Source organism: Alnus glutinosa, chromosome 1, assembly GCF_958979055.1.
Source record: "Alnus glutinosa chromosome 1, dhAlnGlut1.1, whole genome shotgun sequence".
Lineage (NCBI taxonomy): Eukaryota > Viridiplantae > Streptophyta > Magnoliopsida > Fagales > Betulaceae > Alnus > Alnus glutinosa.
This window is the reverse complement of record NC_084886.1, coordinates 10,584,673-10,606,292: the sequence shown is the minus strand read 5'-3', so window position 1 is coordinate 10,606,292 and position 21,620 is coordinate 10,584,673. Positions and strand designations below refer to the sequence as shown.

The 21,620-nt window shown below is 36.0% G+C and overlaps 1 protein-coding gene across 1 annotated transcript in view; it reads right to left on the bottom strand.

Annotated features, from left to right (window-relative positions):
* The window catches only part of LOC133871962 (beta-galactosidase 9), a 30,250-nt gene that overhangs the window by 1,846 nt on the left and 6,784 nt on the right, over positions 1–21,620 (bottom strand). The window contains exons 4-17 of the mRNA XM_062309452.1: positions 20,957–21,023; positions 15,897–15,989; positions 15,064–15,207; positions 14,747–14,835; positions 13,573–13,678; positions 12,686–12,773; positions 12,468–12,589; positions 9,529–9,723; positions 7,120–7,352; positions 5,912–6,027; positions 4,528–4,625; positions 4,078–4,188; positions 3,623–3,733; positions 1,391–1,599 (exon numbers count right to left, since the gene is read on the bottom strand). Coding sequence (XP_062165436.1) covers positions 1,391–1,599; positions 3,623–3,733; positions 4,078–4,188; positions 4,528–4,625; positions 5,912–6,027; positions 7,120–7,352; positions 9,529–9,723; positions 12,468–12,589; positions 12,686–12,773; positions 13,573–13,678; positions 14,747–14,835; positions 15,064–15,207; positions 15,897–15,989; positions 20,957–21,023 — 1,782 coding nt within the window. The remainder of the gene's footprint in view (positions 1–1,390; positions 1,600–3,622; positions 3,734–4,077; positions 4,189–4,527; positions 4,626–5,911; positions 6,028–7,119; positions 7,353–9,528; positions 9,724–12,467; positions 12,590–12,685; positions 12,774–13,572; positions 13,679–14,746; positions 14,836–15,063; positions 15,208–15,896; positions 15,990–20,956; positions 21,024–21,620) is intronic.

The following is a 21,620-nucleotide window of genomic DNA, read 5'->3' as shown; positions in this document are numbered from 1 at the left end:
CTTCTTCAGAGAAATCGTCGTTCTTTTCTCTTCTCTTTCTTACTCTTTTGTTATATTTTAACTTGGTATCAAAGCAAATCGATTCCTAGCAATTTAGAAAGACCTAGGGAAACAGTCTCATACGGTCGTTGGCGTCAGCCGTACGGATGCTGACATCAACATAGAAAAGAAAAGAAAAAAAAACCAATTTCCAATCGGCGCAAGATGCTTCTCTCAACTGTGCTATCATATGGTCTGTCAACGATTGTAAGAGATTATTTATTTTTTTAATTTTTTAATTTTTTTTTTGGGTTGTTTGTCAAATGCAATCGAAGAAGGGTGGAGTAGATCCACGGCTTCAAAGAGAGATTTGGGAGGTAGTTTTTTGGAATTAAGTTGATAAATATGGTTTGTTGGTTTATTCAGTTGTTTCTAGTTTTTTTTTTTTTTTTTTTTTTTTTTTTTTTTTTTTTTTTTAAATTTTAATTGAAGAAACAAGGAAATTTCAATGGGGGCAGTGCAGTCTCCAGCAGCTGAACACGGTGTTTTTTGATTGGGACAATAAATGACAAGTCGTTTAGGGTGTGGATGGCGAACGATAGGTCATGCAGCATGATCCAAAACCACAGGTTGCACAGCGCTGAACAAGACTACAATTCATTTTGCAACGGGTCAAACGGCAAGTCGTTTAGAACCTCAAAAAAAAAAGAAAAAAGAAAGACTGCTTACTGGTTGAATGTGATGTTGTGATATTTGGATTAAATTTTTAATAGATGCATTATTTTTTGTTGAGCCTAGTTGATGTGTCTTGGAGCTATTGGTTGGATCTCTCAACTCAAAATGTCATAAACGAGTCAGACTTCAGAAAATCACAAAAAAAGAATAGAGAGTTAGGTGATCTCCCATAGGGAAAATTCAACTCTCCAAATCACATCTATGAAGTTAGATATTCTGACAAAAAGAGTGTCAAGTGGAGCCTTTCATACAATCTTACTCAACTGGACATGGGAGATATCTTTGCTTCAGTTTGGGGGGGAGTGTTGATATGTTATCTTATGTGTTATTTTATTTTTTTTATTTTTTTTGATAAGTATCTTATGTGTTATTTTATGATTACATTATTATTAGAATATTGGAGGGCATTTATGTACTTGTACTTTCTGAGACTTATAAATAATTCATGAGCAGGAGGAGAGCCCTAATTTTTTGAGAGTTTTCTTTTCCAGACAAGCCATCTTTCTCTTTTCCTTTCTTACTTTTCTCTCTCTCTTGTTATACTATTTCAACTGTTACATAGATTGACTTGTCCATAATAAGCCTCTAATACGGAGCTCATATATTTTCCAATCTGGTAAGACAATATCTTTATCTAGTTCTTTGTAATTTCATATATTTTGAGATAGAAGTGTACCAGGTTTGAGTAGGATTGCCACAGTTTGTTGTACACTTATTAGAGTGGTATGGCCCGCGATAATCACATATTCTTTGGCATCCATCTTTTGGAGCAACCAGAGTCCAGTATCTTCCTATATGGTGACCATTGACCCATGCTTGCCCCTTTCCCATGCTTCCCAAATCAAGAGCAACTGGTTCTGTGCCATCAGGGGCATTGAAGTAAGTCTGATTAAATCAAGGAAAAGGTATTTGTGAATAAAGATTTCTCTAAGTAATGAACAAGAGATTCCATAATTAGATAACTGCAATAAGAGATCAGGCAATGGAATCACTAGAAAATTCAAAGATTATATACTAGGAGTGACTGAACAATATACATTTGCAGAAAGAAGATATGTATACTGTAGAACTGAGTTTGTAGTTTCTGTTTTAAACATCATGTAAATTGGATAAACAGAATTCGAGATTACTTCTCTACCAAAGCTGTCAATAACATAAACTTGAGGGAAGGAAGATACAAGAACTTTTATCTCAACCTTGAGAAAACACCATAAGAATTAAGATCCTTTGTAGTCAATAGACAAGAGGGTGAAAAGAAAAGAGGAGGGCGGGGTGGAGGCAATAAAGATAATTGTTTGCAATTTTATGGCATGAATATGGGTGGAAAAAAGAGAGGGTAAATTACACTTTGCCCCCCAAAACTACCCACCCCATTTGCACTTACACCCCTCAACTACAACTCGCTCCATCAAACTACCATTTTGTTTCAAGTAGCCCCCTAAGTCAGATTTGGGTGTTAGTATGAACAGAAAACGTGGCACGTGACACACACACACACACATATTTTTGACAAATTTACCCCCTGTTGAATTGAAACACACTGTTTCTAAAATTATATAAACAAAAATATGACAAAATATGCACGGTAGATATTTGCACGATAGCAGATCTGGGCAGAAATCGAATCCCAAATTTGTCGAACACAGAGCAACCTAGTGAATAATTTCTTGTGCAATGAGTTTTTGAGAGTGATTCCTTTTGTAAAGATGTAATCTCTTGGATTTCAATAATTTCTCGGTATGAATTACATGGAAGGGGTAAGGAAGTTAGGCCGCTCAGCCACCCCCTCCGATGGCTAACGTCTTTTATCAATATTTTAGATTTCTTTTTGGTTAAGTAATTCTAAACGGTGCATTTCAATTAAACAGGGGTAAATTTTCACAAAAAATTTCTCAGTATCATGTGCCACTAACATGCGACGAATTCTGTTAATATTAACGTTCAAATTTGACTCAAGGGGCTACTTGGAACAAAATGGTAGTTTGAGGGAGTGAGTTGCAGCGAGTCGCAGTTTGGGGTTGTAAGTACAAATGGGGTAGTAGTTTAGCGCCCTCTCCCCCCCACCCCCCAAAAAAAAAGGGAGGCTAAAATCCATTTTGAGCTTCCTTCTTTTTTTTTCTTGAGTTTCTTTGTATTTGATCCTTTTCATAGATTTTTCACTAAAATGACTTTTTTTTTTAATAGATAAAATGACATTGTTTTCAACTCACCCACATGTTGCCTTAATGGACATAGACGGAAGGTTACATTGACAACAAAACAAACTTCAATACCCAAAATCCAAAATCATATTTCATGTACCAAATTGACAGCAAACTTAAACTTGATCCGACCAAAATGTATTTTATCCAAAAAACAAAAAAACACACAACCCCCTAAGATGCATAAGTTCTTTGAGAACGTGGTGATTAATATGGGTCTTGTTCCCATCACATAACCCTTCAACATGAACTAACTTGCATCTAGTTCCCATCCCAAAACCTTTTCTTTTTACCTCTTTTCAAGAACCAATAGTAGCACCATATTGGTTGTATTAATATCCTTAACTTCAACATGAAAAAAGTCATTCACAGTTATCGTATCAAAAGGATGCATACTGAGTTATAAATGCTCAAGAATTATTCAAAGTACTTTGTTTTTTAGGGCCACAGGCACAGCGTAATTATATCTATGGAAACTTGGGTCTCAAAAGAAAAGAATTAAATAAACCCCAAAGGTATTTAATCCATTGTCATCGAGAGAGACATTTGAATTTGAAGATTATGCTTTTAAAGCAAATTCAACTAATAATCATCATATAAGAGTTGTGCTCAAAGATAAGATGAGACTGCTGCCACCATATCTAATTAGCAATGCAAATTGCACATAATGATCTCCACAGATTTTTCTCTTAAAAGGAAAAATTTACCTTGTACCAGGTAAATGTGGCCGGAGTAGCATCAAGATTTAAATCACTCCATTCTGCCTTCTCACTTTCCTCCATGGTGTAGATATTCAAGAACTCACCCTTAAGCCCAACCTAGAATCCAAATGAAAACAATTCATTATCCACCTTGATATTTTCTAAGGCCAGTTCAAGTGTAGAATCTAATAAGATCAAGGTAATAATTAAGAGACCAGGAGATACAATATTAGTAAAGTGTATCATCAAATATATAAAAAGTCTCAATTCGTGATTTGGACAGCAGTGACAAACATATGATTGTAGTTTCAATTTTTAGCCAGCAGATGCAGTTTTAACAGTAACAAAAGATTTGGGATCAATGATCTCCCTCTCTCTCTCTTAAAAGAAGTTGCTTTTTCAATTTAAATTACAGCCAAGTTGAAGCTGAGAATGCAGAGCTGAAATTTTTGAATAGATACCTGGTAGGTCCATGATGACTTTGAGAGGTCTATATCCCCATTCCTAAATCCAGTAAGCTTGATTTGGCCTCTAAACCCTGCCCCATCTTTCTCAAGGAAGGCACCATAGTTCTGTGTGATTATTTCAAATTAGATGACAGAGTACATACACTTAGTAAAAATATTCTCTTTGGTGACACAAAGAAATAAATAGCTAATTACCAAGAAAAACAAGTCAACAATCAACCTAGAGGATAGAACTGACCCAGGAAAGAATAAAACTTGAAGAAGATAGAAATATAGAAACTTTTTTCTTTTAATTTCAGTCCAAAGCCCACATGGCAAACATCTCCTTTTCCTCTAAAAAGTTAACCATTATATCTAAAAGGCAGGAATAACAATTATAACTCTAGGATTAAAAGACTATGAGAAGACATTCAAATCTTGGCTTGAAACAAAATGAACTTTTACCTGTAAACCCACTGTCTGAGATAACAACACTAAATCATTGTATCCTTGGACAAACTGAACAGGCTGGACCACCTTCACCCAATGACCAATCGCACTGCCTTCACTTTCGAAAGACAAAGTACCGTACATGTTAGAGAAAATAATGGAAGCAATGCATGCGAAACAAATAAAGTAAAAAATCAGTTAATTGTTTTTTTTGATAGGTTTCCATGGGTTCTAGATTGATTTCTGCATTATTGGAAATAAAGTTATAAACAAAAAGCCAGAGGGTGCTTCGGTTCATAAGCATATAGGATGAGAAAATATGCCAATTAGTTCATTGAGCGGAGTTATCAGATGGCTGATTTCCAGAATTTCTCAAATGGTCGATACCAGTCTAAAGGTCTGAGTAGACCCCTTCCCTTAATCTTCTAGATAATGTGCTGCAAATATATGGTGGCGTATGGTCATTATTCTTGGTTAGTGGAAGGGAATCATGTATATTTTGAGATGTTGATACTCTCCAAGTATATCCAACATCTTAAATTATCAACTTAAACTATCAATTTATTGTTTGATAATACCATAGAAATTATTATACTATTCACATGCTAATCAATATTTAGGATGTTTATGATTCTCTTTTTCATTTTTTTTTTGGAAAAATTGATCTTTCTATACTAATGTAAAAAGAGAGTGATACTAAAGAAGACTTTGGACAAAGGAGAACCTGGCATTGTTTTTTTTTTTTTTTTGATAATTAATAAAGGTTTTATTAAAAAAATGTAAGGCGCCCTTAAGTACACATGAAGTATACACATGAACTACCAAAACAACCTACAACAAGAAAGAAAATCCAACAACCCTTAAAAACCCAAGCCCTCAAACCCAAAACCAACGGAAGACCCCAACCCTACACCATGTGGGCTAGGAAGAATACAAATCCAGTCTGCTTCCATGGTGGCGGCGTGGCTAGGAAGAAGAAGAAGCTAGGGCTTTTTCGTTCGTGGAAGAAGCTTCTAGAGTGGCTTTGATTGTTTAAAGCTTCATTTAATAATTAAGAACCTGACATTCTTCCACAGACGTTCTTTGCTGCTATTTGGGTATAATATATGATAAACATATTGTGACCTAGACATGACAAATAATTTGACATAACCTAGACAATTTGAGTCCTTTTATTGTACAAATTATGCATTTGGCTAATTATGTCATTGTTGGTATCGATCAACATATAAAATGTCAACAGTTCTCAATATACAATTTGAATCAACCTAAAGCAAAATGTGCCACAAAAATATAACCTAGTGAACAAGTACATGACATATAGCAAGCAAGAAATTCCGTGGAGAAAAGCAGATTGAGATAGAGAGGAAGAAATGTTCTGGTGACAATGCCTAATTACCTATAAGCTGGCCATTAATGAATATGCGCAACACGTCACGCATGCTATCAATTGTAAGTGTTGGTCTAACTTCCTTTTCCTCCCAGAATGAGATGTCATCATCAGAAACATATATTCTACATTGCACATTAAATCAAACGTGTTAACAAAGATTGAATGAAAATCAGAGAATGACTGATCAAACTATTTAAGTTTCTTAATAAAGAGTTCAGTGAAAATTGATAGGTAAAAAGGGTGCATAAGATAATTAAATGAGCAATCTTTTATTGGTATGCTCCCAATTAAAGACATGTAATAAAGAAATTAAAGTCCATAATTTGCTACAAACAAGTTACTTAAAATCACTTTAAAATGATGACTGGATCATGATTAGAAGCACATTATAACATATATTTCTCATTCTACAATTTCTTTGTGATATGAAAAATGGAAAAAAAAATTGCGTGTTTGAATCATTGATGAGGTCTTAAGGCCCCATGGCACAGCCATATGGGCCCTAGTTATCCAGAACAGTAAGAAACAAACCCACCACTTCAGAGCAAATGCACTGGCCCTTGGCCTTAGCCAACAAGGAAATAGCAAATCTGCCTACATGGGAAGCCTGCTCCCACTCAAGCTTAAGAAAATGAAGTGAATATGCTTTATTTGTGTTTTGTCCTTTTCTCTTTCCAACAAAGAAAACGAAATGACACACAATAGGACCCCAATGCATCAGTTAGATCCAAATTGTTTCCTTTTTTTTTTCAACCGGCAGCAGGGAGGGAGGGGGGGTGGGGCACAAAAGATACCATACAGTGGCTGATCTCTGCATTTTGTTGGCACATTTGAAAAGGGAAGATCAGAGAGTCAGTTGTCCAACAGACTCTTTATTCCTTGACAGGTACAGGTCAGTAATTTTTTTTTTCCCCTACCAAAAAGGGGAATGTTAATTAAATTAATGACAAAGAATGGTTGAGCAGAATGCCCAAAAGTTGAAGGCAGAGGGGGTCAAAAGTCAAAAAAGATGTTTGTAAGCATCGATTCAAGCACCATGTTTCATCAGATATTTAGCATTTCTTATGTTGAGAAACTTCAACTGAAATATGTTGCATTGATATTTTTTAGAATCTAGTATGTTGAGTATAAGTTAAATACAGTCACGCCACATAAAATTGTTCTACTACACACATCTGATCCTACCACTGCTATATTCAAGACTAGGTGATTACCTGGTTATATACCATAGATAATCAGAATAGTCCTTTGTCACATTTAAATGCTCCAATATACCTTGGACATTAAAAGCGTTCTCACTCCAAACACCGATTGGCTCTTTTACAGTCATCCAGGATTTTGAGATATAGGAGACTTCATTATGAACCATGAATTGTTGGTGCACAGAAATATTTGAGAAAAGAGGCAAATCAAAGTCCACCATTTTAATGGAAGTTTGTGCTGCTACCTGTACAAACATGTAATTGACTTCAGGCATCCATTAGGATACTAAGATCTCACACGATTCCATAATCCAACAACCAAAACAAAGTGCATTTGTGGGCTGAAAAATCGTGACTTATACCTTCTTATCATTTTCATCACAATATGAAACAATGAACAGCCATAATCATTAAATATCGACAAAATTTTAAGGGAAACAAAAGAGATAGCAAACACAAGGGTACAAGTACAACTAAAGTTTCTACAAAATGCATATCTGACTGGAATGAACAGATGCAACAATTCATGTTCACATGATAATATGTATACTTTGGAAGCAGATGTTCAAAATGTTCAGCTCTGTTCTAGAACTGTTGCAGAAGATGTCTGAGAAAGGAACCACAATCTCATCTTTCCATTGCAGTTTTATGAGAAAGGAACCACAATCTCATCACGAGCGGTTGTACTCCATTCCGTTTCGACAAGGAGAGGGTGACAAGTTAGTGTGGAATCTCTCTACAAGGAGCTATTTTGAAGTAAGGTCATATTATGAAGCACTTAGTAGGAAAGAAGGTCCATCTTTCCCGTAGAAGAATATATGGTGTGCTAAGGCTCCGACAAGGGTGGCGTTCTTTGTATGGTCTGCAGCTTTAGGTAAAATTTTAACTCATGACAATCTGCGAAAGAGGAATATTGTGGTTATTGAGTGGTGTTGTATGTGTAAAAAGAAGGGGGAGTCTATTGATCATCTGTTACTTCATTGCGACACCGCCCGTGAGCTTTGGAGTTTTATGTTTTCCTTATTTGGAATTGAATGGGTCATGCCACAATCGGTGCTGGGTTTGTTGACTACGTGGGGTGCTTCTCGAGGGCATGGTCTAGCAAAAAATGTTTGGCGTTTAGTTCCTCACTGTGTGTTGTTGAGCATTTGGAGGGAGCGGAATGCGAGGCTTTTTGAAGATGTCGAGACTGTTCTGGTAGTTTTAAGGAAGCGTCTTCTTAACACGATATATCTATGGATAGCACCCCATATTTGCCACCTAGGTGTTTCTACTTTTGTAGACTTTCTTAATTTATTAGTTGTTCCTACTGTTTAGGGGCTCTCTTGTATACTTCCCGTGTATTAGGGTTGCGCCCCTCTGCGCTTTTTATTGAATTTTAAATTACTTATCAAAAAAAAAAAAAAAAAAGTTTTATGAGGCCAAGTATTTTCTTCAAAAAAACAATCATTCTCATGTTGTTGCATCAATTTCTATTATTGAAACTACTCAAAAAGAAAGATATGCCAACACCTAAAATCTTTAGCACAATGACATTCTTGCATCATGTATTTGTTCAGCTTTAAAGAAAGTTGAAGGTTCGTTGCTAATGTTGAAAATAATAAAGGCAATGGTAGAACACGTGACTCATGTGTAAGCATCCCGATTCCCATGCAATACATGATAAGAAAATAAGAGCAACTTTCTGCCAGCTATCAAGATATTTATTTCATGATAAGCGATGCAAAATGAACTGTCAATTCAATATCGCTGTTTAAATTATTAGCCAGAAATTTCAGTTGAGCTCCTTAATAACCTTACAACAAGATACACATTCAATACCTGAATGGTTGTAAGCCAAAAAATGAGGGAGGCTTGGGTTTAATGTAAAGAGAAGATTGAGTTTCTATGGCTAATAAGAAATAGAAGACAGTTGTAACCTTCACAAGAATTCTCTAAGTCAATGTTAAAGCAAAATTCAGAGGGAAAGAATGCTTTGTTTTTGGACATGTTGCAGATTGAAATGATAAATGGGAAGTCAGACATTACAGCACCCAAGAGAATGAGAAAAAAAATGACTACAGAGTCCTTGTTTATGTGCTTCATGGAGCATGTATCATAACTCCATGAGTGCACTGTACAGGTACATATGAAAGAGCCCTGTGGAGTTAGATACTGAACATTCTATTTTAAAAAATTGATTATACATAGATGGTTCATAAGCAATCAGTTAAAAAATTGAGGACTAATTTCATAGTGTCACAGAACAGCAATTTAACATTCTTATGTTCAAAGATGGGGGGAAAAAAAGAAGAAAGAAAAATAATTGTATGGTTTATGAGTGTCCAAAGAGGTTGGGCAAGTGTAGATGAGTGTAACTTCAACAAGTATCTAATGCCTCAGTCACCATTCGATACAATGTCCTACTTATTAAATCCAAACCTTGGCAGTATTGAACACTGTGTTCCTGCAGTCTGGTAATATACTGACCGACCATGGTGGTAAATTATATGTTTGACCAAAGAATGTTACAGCAGCTGCTTTATGTTCATCAATGTTTGCAAGAAATGCAGAGCACCTGCTTTGATTTTCAAACTTCAGGCCTCCAGTTTGAAGGTCCACATGGTACACATGTGCCTGAAATTAGTTGTACAAGCTATGTTAATTTCAAAAGAGAACTGAAACAGAACATTAAAATGTTTGGGAGAAAAACAATACTTTGAAAAGTCGTACTACTGAAAATTACTCCTACACAAAAAAGATTTAGTTTCCTCAGTACACCTGTAGCAATAAAAAGTTTAGCTAACTTTCAAATGCTGCACAGATCTGTATCTATCATACTTGATGAATTAACTTATTAATAAACTAATGGGCTGCAAGATGTCTGACAAAAAATGCACCAATTGATTATTATTCTGCATAGTATTTTATTAACTTCTTTTGTTTTAGTAATTTCAAAACCAACTGATTTTCATTCTATTTGATGATCATGGTAAGATCTCGAGATTACATTATTGATTTAATTTCCATTGCATCCATATATACCAATAGAAACTTCAATTTTTATTTTTTTTGGCAGAAGTAATAAAATTTAGAATCATTTTTTTAGGAAAAAAGAAAAAAAGAAAAAATTGCAACAATTTAGGCATTGTTTAGGATTAAAGGAATTCACAAAAATACCCACACCTTTATTTTTTATTTTTTTTTTTTTTTTTTTTTTTTTTTTTTTTTTATATAGATATATTTTTCAAAAATAGGAGTATTTTAGGAATTTTGACAGGATTTAACGAAAAATCCTAATGGAATGGTGAAATTGAAAAAAAATTGAAAAATAGATACATTAAATTAAGAGTATTTCAAGTTTAGTGGGGTAATTGCAAAAGTGGCGACAATTTAGAGGGGTTAAGTGAAGTTTTTCCTAAATTTTATTAGAAAAGCATAAAAAGGGTGAGTCAACCTAGTATAGAGGAAGTATACAAGAGTAATGCAAAAAAAAGTAAAAATTAACTTTTGAAGTTTAACTCTAGAAAATCCAACGTATTTGAAAAAGAAAAACAGCCCATTACTGCAACCCAATTTTAGAGCGTTCTAAGAATTGAATTGAATTGAATTTCATGTCCCTCAAATGTATGAATATTTTGTTCTCTCCACATACATCACACAACAGCCAAGGGCATTCCAAATCATATCATTCCTATGTTTCCCATAACAACCTCTCAAACAAGAAGTCTGAAAATCTGGAACTGAGAAGTTGAAGAACTAGTTCGAAAGAGAATGTGCGCCGAGTTCCAAAATGACTCAATCGCAGTCCTGATCAAACAGAGGATTAAAAGGATTTCCAGATAGCCCCATTCGCAAGCCGTTTGAAAGGCAGTCGAATGAAACTTATTCTCGTTCGAACAAGACTGCGTTAGATTGTTAAAACGCTAGCCAACTTAGCCTAACAAGTTATGTTTTCTCATTCTATATAAGAATCACACACCACGACTTCCAGACACCCAGAGAGGCATTGTTTCATTGTTATGAGAGAAGTTTACAATTGTTCTTAAGCTTAACCAGATTCAAAACTTATCTTTGTTTTATCATTGCCATTCAAACCACACAAAAGCCTACAACCAATACTGTTCTAGGTTGAAGTGGACGATGTTTGGTCGTGAAGGTGATCCGTATAGAAGAAGGCTAGAAGTTCTAGAGCCACTACAGTGAGAGGTGTATGTCATTTGCTGGGGTTACAATGGTCTTCGGAGTTACAAAAGTTTTGTATCTTCTATAATGGATTCCTTTGGGTTGGCTAGCCCCCAAAGTGGTTTTACTTCTAATGAGTTTTTCAAAAGGTTTCCACTTCATTATTAAATTCTTTGTGTTGATTTGTTTTATGCTTGCTTGATTTTGGTATTGATATATGTGGTGTTTGGCTTTAAAGTTAATAACTTTGTTAATCTGGTTCTTGACAACTTGGGGTCTAAATCAGAATTTTCAACTCGCTTCCCTGAATCGCTTAATCCACCAATCGCTCAATTTTGGTTTCTTTCTCTTCATTACCTTCTCCGCCTATTCTTGATTGCCATAAATAAATATAAGGCCTCCCCCTCAAAGCCTTCATATGATACCCCCAAAAACTTCCTAAAACCTTTGATGCGTTTGTTCACCCACTCAGACAGATCCACCTCTGAGTCTCCTTCACTATAAAAGCTAGTATCCTCCTCACTTTCTGGTAGAATCATCTGTGATGGGTCGCACACAAAAGCATCAGAATACCCCCCATCAGAATGACCATACTGAACTAATTCTTTCTCTGAGACCTTCCCCAACTCTGTATCCTCGCAGCAATAAGCCCAGGAAAATGATTTGAACATACTGTGTTTAGCCCTGATTCCACATACTTCTTATAAATGCTGTCGGTAATTTTAGTACAAAGCACTCACCACAAAGATGCCGGAATGTTCTCCCTAATTTTATCTTCTAATGCAATATTTGTACTGCTCTATCCTATCTCAAAAGCACTAGTTTCTATGAAAGCGCTTTTACTTTTGAGTCCAATAAAGCTAGCTGATACTTATTTACCTTAGTGTTCACCAATAGACTAGGATTTCCAGCCCGCTCCTTGTCACTAACAACAGTCATAAGTGCTTGCTGTTAATTTGTCTCATCAGAAGCATCACTAAGCATAAGTTGATGTTTTTTTGTCTGGGGCCCAAAATGGGTTTTAATTTTGTTCCTGGTTTTCTTTCTCTCTCACTGTAATGATTAATGGTTTTTGAAAATGCGATCATCTTTCCATTATGGTACGCCTAGAATTTCCTTCCTGTTCCAAGGAACTAGTTAATCAATACTTGAGCAATTAACCATGGATAACTTAAAAGTTAAGGCATAAAATAAACCTCCTGCTTTGGTCCCAATTTTATATACTGAGGTGAATCAGCAGCAACTAGAGCAGCTTCACAAAGCTTTATAGCAGCGTGCAGATCTTTCAGATGCCCCCATTTAGGCTCACTCAGCAGACCTAATGAAGAAACAAAAAAGATGTATGTTTATAGAGGTAGCTTACTAATGCCTCACGGAGGAACAAATTCTGTTATTTAGGCCCAGTTTCACCTACCATATTCATCAATTGGGGCATCATAATCATAGCTAGTAATATAGAATGGGCCACCAGAAGTCCGGTTGAAGTTTGTTCCACCAAAATACTGCAACCATGCAACAAGCTTGTCAAGATGTAGCATTTGACCATTCTGCAAGCTAAATAATATGCATAACAAAAACTATCAATATCAAGGAGAACTTGAGAAGTTATCAGTTTCATTTTTAATTTTAATTTTACTTCTATGGTCAATAATAAGTCTCCAATATCATCCTCTACCCCATCCCTATAGATCTTTCACAATCATTCTCTGATGGCACTAGCCATTCCCCAATCTATTTGCTCATTGAAGCCTACAATTTAAACTTTTTCACCAAAGCTCCGGGAAATATGTGAAGGTTTAAAGAAACTTGATTAAAACATGAATGGAAAAATAAATTGACTTTGGCACAGGAGGAAATCGAACATTTCAATCATGACCAAGGAAGCCTAAAAATGAATTTGAAACCACGTAATTTGACACCAGAAGAGAAGCATATGTAAAAAAGATTTAGATTTCAGTGTTCTGATAAACTTTTTGATAGAATTTTTTTTTGATAAGTAATTGTAATTTTATAAAAAACAGCGTAAGACGCCCCTAGTACACACGGAGTATACAAGAAGCAACAGCCTCACCACCGACCCGACAAGGAACAGCCCACAAAACAACCCAACCCTAAGCCCCTAAAGCTCACAATCTTCAATCATATCCCACCTCCTATGGTCCTCATCAAGGGCAGAGAGGAAAGCCATAGTTCTATCCCCCTTATCCCCAAAATACATAGAGCATTCTATTTCTTTGATAGAATTGCCACACATGTTTTGGCTGATCAAAATAAGCATTCTGTTTCATTTATATATCATACCATATAATAGTTCTGAAAGCTCCCTCCACGTTGAAAAAAGCGTGCAACTGCAAATGCAAGGTCTTCAACAGGTCTATGAGGCAATCGTCCACCCCATTTTGTATACCTTCAAAATATCAACAGAGAAAAGAAATAAATCCATTCCTCATTAATTTTAGAAAATAAAAGATTATAAACAAACCCTTAAAATGATAGTACCTACATACCACTACTCATATTAAACCGCAAACATGCATTCATTGAACACACCTTAGTGATAAAGAAAAATATTCTAGTAACAAGAAAACGGAAAGGAAAAAAAAAGGATGAATGTTATTCTAGTAATCAGAATTAAGAACAAAAGCACGCCCATAATAAGCGACAGAGAAATCTTTGTAAGGTGAAATTATGATGATCGAAGAATAAAAATAGCATCTGTCAAGCATCACGAAACTAATAACACCTTACATATAAGAAATGCAAAATATTCACATGTGCAATCAAATATTTGTATATGGGATTCAACAACATCATTATAAAGCTTTCTTATGAAATTATATGAGGAAACTGTCTAAGGTCTAGAAAAAAAGGAAAAAAAAAAAAGAAAAAAAAAAAAAAAAGAGTGAGGAATCGATGTATGGTTAATAAACCCGGGAACTTCAATATATTTTTCAATATGCCTGATACTTGAATTTTCCATTCAAGAAACTGTTATTTCTTTTTCCCACCCTTGTATCTATCTTGAGCTGCTCGAGATTCAGAATTCTGAACGAGATATTGAACAGAGCGACAACAATTTTTTAATGCTTATAGTTATAGGGCAGGTTTCCCATGGGAAATTAGTTTCCAGTAACTCTGCACCATCCTCTTAAATTTAACTATATTGACCTAGTCAATGGTGATTTTTTTTATCTAAATGATTCTTGAGAATAGATTCCTTTCTGAGCAGTTCAAACTAATTTTGAAAACAGATGTCTTACGAGATAGTTTTTCCAGTGGAGAAATAGTTTCCACTAACTTTGAATCATCCTCTTTCAACGTTTATCCTATTTGTCCAAAAGTTTGATGATTTTGTATGTAAATATTTTTGAGAATAAATCCTCAGTTTTGAGATTCGAAATTTTTCAAATTTTTTAAAAGATCCAGAATCTTCAAGGCTGTCAAGACCCAAAGAAACAATAAGGCATCATCATACCATCCATCCCAGTCCTCTGTCCAAAGTACTGGTGTATTATTGGAATTCGTCTTGAAACCATCGCAATAGTATCCATTGCAGGCATTTATCTGTGAAGGAGAACAAAAGAACAATAAATGACAGGCATTTCAACCATTCTAAATCTCAAAGCGTTAAACAATAGAATTTTCTATGAAATGCCATTCATTCTAATGATAAAACCTAACCATCAGCTCTGCTTGCTTTTCAATTGTAGCATATACAGTCTTCAGTGCTATCTAACATAAGCACTAGTTGTAAGAAAGTTGAGCAAATAATACATAGACTAAGAGCGTTACAATATTATCTGGAGCATCTGATTGCTTGCACATGACCCATGGAACACCAGCACCAAGACCTAGAGCCATCTGAGCAGCCCATTTAACATATTCCTTCCCTCTCTGGCCATATGAGCTTTCTACATCTCCATATTCATTCTCAATCTGATAAAAATTCATTCCAGTTTTGACATATCTAGTTAGAAACTGTATCTGAAGCAAAAACAGCCTCATTAAAGAAAAAAAAAAGTATATAGTACGCCCATAATAATGAAAATAAAGTTGACCACTGAAAAGCTGATTTAACATAAATATACTATCTGCATAGACACCAAGAAGCAGATAGAGAAACAGAAATGAGATGTTTCTGTAACGGGAATGGGGAAGTTACTTTGGAATCAAAATAGATAACCATATTGGGTGGTTTTGAATCCAATTTTTAGATGGGCATGGAACTGAGTGGGTTGTAGTCAGAATTATTGCCCAAAAGTCGAGGACCATGATATTTATTGGATATGTGCCAAAGTCCTACTGTTTGGAAAGTATGGAGAGAGCTCTTCCTCGTATGTAATTCAAAAAGAAACAGAAATGAAAAGTTCATGCATAGGAGAAATTAGATACCCACGTTTTGGAGAAACCACATTCCTCCTAAAATGAGATTACTTTTCTCAATAACAAGTCCCAATTGCAGGATTCCAGCCAAAAAGAAAAGAAAAGTAGCCCCATTGCAGGAATTGGGCAGATTAGGAATTAACTGATATCAACTCCCAGTTGTCACTATCCAACTAACTGAAATTAAACCAACCATCTAATGCACGTTACACTAGAATCAAACTTCAAAATTCTGTTACAACCTGCAACATAATGATTGGACCACCTTGCCAAGAAAATAGCATTTCCTCTCGCATCAGTTTCACAATCTTTTCAACAAACCGTTGCATCTCGTCCTGGAAAAGATGAAATATGGATTATGATGTTAATAATAACCACCACAATAAATTCAAAATTCAAATCTACAGCTAATGCTTAAAACAATAATGAAAAGTTCACTTGTTAACATGAGTAAATTATACTACTAAACAAACCCCGCCCAACACCTAAGCAAGATTCATGGAGCAACCTCTTTGATATAAAGTACTTCCAGAGGAACATCGAAACAACTGAACAAGAGATGATTTCTTGGGAGAAGAAAAAGAAAAGAAAAAAGAAAGAAAGGAAAAGTGCAAATAAAATGGTGAAGAATTACCTTAAAGCTTAAGCTGGACGGAAAGAGGACATATTTATACAGGGTGACCAAGAAACTGAATTTGTTGCTTAACAAAATGAGCTGGCTAGTAAATTATAGAATGCAGATTGCATTTATACTACTAGTAAATGTAGATACATAATATCTCAAAAACCAAGAATAAAGGACGACTGTTATGAGAGACAACCTTATATTAAAATTATACGAACATATTTCTCTCCTTTTCTTTTTCTTGGTGAACTCTAACAAATACATGATGGAAAATTCAAAAAACTATAGCTTCCACCAACCAACACTCCATCAAAACAAAGGTTGTAAAGAAGTGTTATAGTGTATTTCACAACAACCACGCTTTCATCTAAAAAAACTTAAGTATTAAAGTATTGCTGTGGTTTTCTACTTAAGAAAGAAGTCACAAAGTACTTATATAAAAAAAAAACAAAAAAAGAAGAAGAAAGAAGTCACAAAGTAAATTAGTCCAAGTTAACTGCAAGGAAAAACCTAAAATTTGTGCAAGTGACATGCCTCCTTACATAATAAATGGTCATTTTCCTTTTTTTGATAAGTTATAAATGGTCATTTTCTATGCTTATTATCATAGATATGGGATAAATACTGTATCTTTATTTTTTTTTTTATTTTTTTTTTTTGTAAGAGAAATTTTATAAAAGATGAAAGTGCCCCTTAGGATACAATGAGTATACAAAAGGACGAAAACACAGGGAGAACAAAAAAGACAAGAGAAACAAGAAAAAAACACCCACAAATATCCAACCACAGCAGAAAACCCAAAGCACCCCAACAAAAACCCAAAAACCCTCTATAACATTACATCACAGCAACTCTCTTGCTTTTGCCCCGAGAAGAACCAAGACTTCTAGCATCATAATTGATATCGCACTCAAGGTTATGAAGTTCTCTATTCCCTTTAACCTTAGGAGTGGAGATTGAGACCTCAAGACGTTGCCCTCAACCACTTGAGCCATGATATCCAACAAACCTTTTACGTTTCCCTCAAAGGAAATCCTCATAGTTTGAAGGCACAGTGCATCGTCAAATATTGCCCCAAGAGAACCTACAACCTCTTTGGAAAACATCTTCCCTCAAAGATTCACCCACCTCAACGGCGGGGAAGAACGGCTGCGGGGAAGAAGGAACCCACGCCAACAAAAGCTGTCCGGAGGCTCCCTAACTGCCACGGAATCTAAAGGTGGCAAAGGATGATGGCCCAACGGAGAAGGAGAGGCAGTGATCGCCGCCAAAGACTCCGCTAACAAAAACTTGTTCAGTTGCGCATCCTTTCGCTTCCAAGAATACCTCATCACCGACTTAGATTCCGAAGGATAGATAGGCGCCCCAAACTCCGACATCACGGGAAGCGAGAGACAAAGCCGTTCACCCAACTCTTATGCCCCTGAGGAAACACTAGGAAAAGCTGACCCACACCCAACTCTTTGCATTTCCAAACTTTTGTCCTGGACGATTTCCATCTTTGGATGGACCATACCAACAAGACAGAATGAAATTTCATTTCTTTGCCTTCAAAGCATTTGCACATCCCTTCAGCCAAGGTTTGAGAGAGAGGAAGAGAGCGTGAGAGCAGGGAAAGCCAGTTAATGGTGTTGCAGAGGGAACTAAACACCAACATAGTCACCCATGTTATCGGAAATATGGGTTAAGGTACATTAGTTGACAAAAGAGGGCAGTAGAAGAAAAGAAAAGAAAAGAAGAGTTTGGATCATCAATTGTCAGAAAAGATGATGTCTCAAGTGTGCCGACATTTTTTTTTTTTATAAGTAAAATGTATTCAAAAAGCACAAAGGTGCGCAACCCATAGTACACAGGATGTATACATAAAGCCCTTAATTCAAAGAAAAATAAGAGCACTTATCTATAAATTCAAAATAAAAACACTCATGCATAAACTGAATTTTCTCTCTCCACATAAACAACGTTTGTAGCATCATTTTCTTCAAGTTCATCAAATCAGTCTCACAATCTTCAAAACAGCGTGCATTTCGTTCCCTCCATACACACCATATCAAACACAATGGAGCCATGCGCCAAATCGGTATCAAAGTCCGATTACCCTTTTGCCCCCTCCAACTCCCCAACAAATCTTTCACCGATCGCGGCATTACCCACTCCACCCCAAACATTTGCAGAATCGTCCTCCACAATTCTATAGCAACCATACAATGCAGAAACAAATGGTCAATAGACTCTCCATAAATCTTGCACATATAGCACCACTCCATCACAATAATGTTTATCTTTTGTAAATTATCCAAAGTTAAGATTTTCCCTAAAGTGGCCGTCCACACAAAGAATGCCACTCTCGGGAGGACCTTAACTTTCCAAATACTTTTCCACGGAAAAGAAGACTGAATAGGACTAGATAAAACCTTATAGTAAGGCTTTATCTGAAAAGATTTCTTTCGCGCTGAAATCCAACACATTTTATCCTCTCCCTCACTTCTAACTTTAAGAGCGTACAACATCTCAAAAAATCTACTAACTGCTTCCACCTCCCAATCATGAATTGGGCGAGAAAACAAAATATTCTCCAAAATTGTGCCATTTTGTCTCTACATATTCTCCTCCACCCAAGCATCCTTGCCCCTAGCAATGAGAAACAATTCTGAAAAAAAAAAGTCTTCAAAGGAATCTCCCCACACCACACACATGAGCTGCAAAAGCATCACATCCCCTCCTAATACTCTTCCAAACTCCAAACCCAAAAGAACCCCCAACCTCCTTAGAGCACCAACCACCCCCCATACTTCCATATTTGGAATCCACCACCTTTCTCCACCGAGCATCCCTCTCCAAAGCATATCTCCATAACCATTTATTGAACATAACCATATTTCTCACTCCTGGTCCCCCCGAAACCTTTGAAGAACAAATCGTATGCCAATTAACCAAATGAAATTTAAATTCATCTCCAATACCACCCCAAAGGAAGTCTCTCTGAAGTTTTTCCAAACGATTTGTCATTCCACTGGAATAGGGAAGAGAGACAGAAAATAAGTAGGTAAACTTGAAAGAGTACTATTAATCAAAGTTAACCTCCCACCCTTAGATAAATACAACCTCTTCCACCCCGCTAATCTCGCTTCCATCTTCTCAATAACGCTATTCCACGTATGAGCGTCTTTATACTTAGCACCCAACAGCAAACCCAAATACTTTAATGGAAGTGAGGCCACACCACACCCAAGAATACTAGCCAACTCCTCCACATCCCCTACCTCACCTACCGGAACCATCTCAGATTTAGACAAATTAATTCTCAAGCCCGAAGCTGCTTCAAAACAAAGCAGCAAACACCTCAAGTCTCGGATTTGGTCAGCAATAGGATCACAAAAGATCAACGTATCATCTGCAAATAAAAGATGGGATACCATCAAAGCATCTTGCGTACTCGATCCCACTGAGAACCCCGATAGGCGCCCACTATCCACCGTCTCATATATCATCCGACTGAAAGCCTCCATCACCAACACAAACAAAAGCGGAGACAAAGGATCCCCTTGTCGAAGACCCCGTGAGCTACGAAAAAACCCTGAAAGCGACCCACTGATATTTATGGAAAAACAAACAGTAGAAATACAATAAGCAATCCAGCCATGCCATCTCTCCCCAAAACCGCATCTCTTCAAAACATACAGCAAAAACTCCCAACTTACATGATCATACGCCTTCTCCAAATCCAACTTACAAATAATGCCCGGAATTCCAGATCGAATCCTGCTATCCACGCATTCATTTGCTACCAAAACAGAATCCAATATTTGCCTCCCCTTGATAAAATCAGTCTGAGAATGGGAAACAACCTTCCCCAACACCGACTTCAACCTATTTGCCAGGACCTTTGAGATGATTTTGTACATTCCACCTATTAAACTGATAGGTCGAAAATCCTTGATATCCGCTCCAGCTTTCTTTGGAATCAGCGACACAAAGGTAGCGTTAAGGCTCTTTTTGAACTTTCCACTGGTTTCAAACTCCTTTAACACCGCAATAATATCAGTCTTCAAGATCTCCCAACACTTCTAAAAAAATGTCATAGTAAAACCATCAGACCCAAGAGCCTTATCGCCTTTGAAATTCTGAATTACTGCCCAAATTTCATCTTCCTCAAACTCACGTTCCATCCATATTCTATCCTCTTCATCAATGGAAAGAAAAGATAAATCCTCTGCCCTTGGTCTCCACTGATATTGCTCACTGTACAGCTTTTTGTAGAACTCCACAATGTGATCTTGGATAACTGTCCTATCATCAGTCAATTGTCCATCCACCACTAAAGCCTCAATCGTATTATGTCTTCTATGAGAGTTAGCCAGCCAGTGGAAGAATTTGGTATTACTGTCACCCTCTTTTAACCACAATACCCTAGATTTCTGTCTCCAACTCACTTCTTCAAGAAGAACATGCCGCTCTAAGTTTCTAGAAAACTCTTCTCTCTTGAACTTTTCTTCTTTAGATAACGGCCTATTGGATTGGTATTCACAGGTTGAGCTTTGATCCCAATTTTTAATCATTGTACATATAGTGAAAATCCAACTAAATCGTAGAAAAAAAATTAAAAAAAATATATTCCGTAATGTTAGAGAACAAGCAGATAATTCACATGTATAGATGCTCATAGGTGCATTGTACCTTGAAAGGTACATTGTTAGTTCGAAATTCTATGCCAGGGACATCACGCAGCCACACTGGAAAACCCCTATAAGAATAACAGTTAAAATCAGATAAAAATTGTCAAACAAAACATTTCACAAGAAATATCTATCAGTCTCACCAATAGAATAGCATCAAACAATAAGTTAGATTGAGAAAACTAAAAAATATACAGTAAGATTTCTTCTTAGTACTCCACTAAACATTCACTTTTCAGCAGGTTCAAAGCTTCAAGCTAAAAGTCTCTTCCCTGAAGCACATATTATCCCACATGAAAACGTTGCTTCATTTTCCCACTGCAACATTTGTCCAGTGGTGATGGAAATTTCAACTGCTTTAAAGCTTCTTTTCACAACTTTTTATTTTTAACTACCAATATACAAATACTCTTTTTGAAGGTCCTGATGACAGACAAAAATCAAAATATAGTTTTTTCCAAGTCCCAGTATCTAGAACCTAACTCATTGATAGAGCTTCCACAATTTTCCATCTCAAATAATAAAAGTAGATCAAAGCACACTACAGAAAGTAGTTCAGTTTTTTATTTATTTATTTATTTAATTATTTCCTTCTACCTAGTCTTCAATCCCTCTGGCCATTAAAATCAATTTTAATTTTAATTTAGAATATTTTTAGAAGGAAA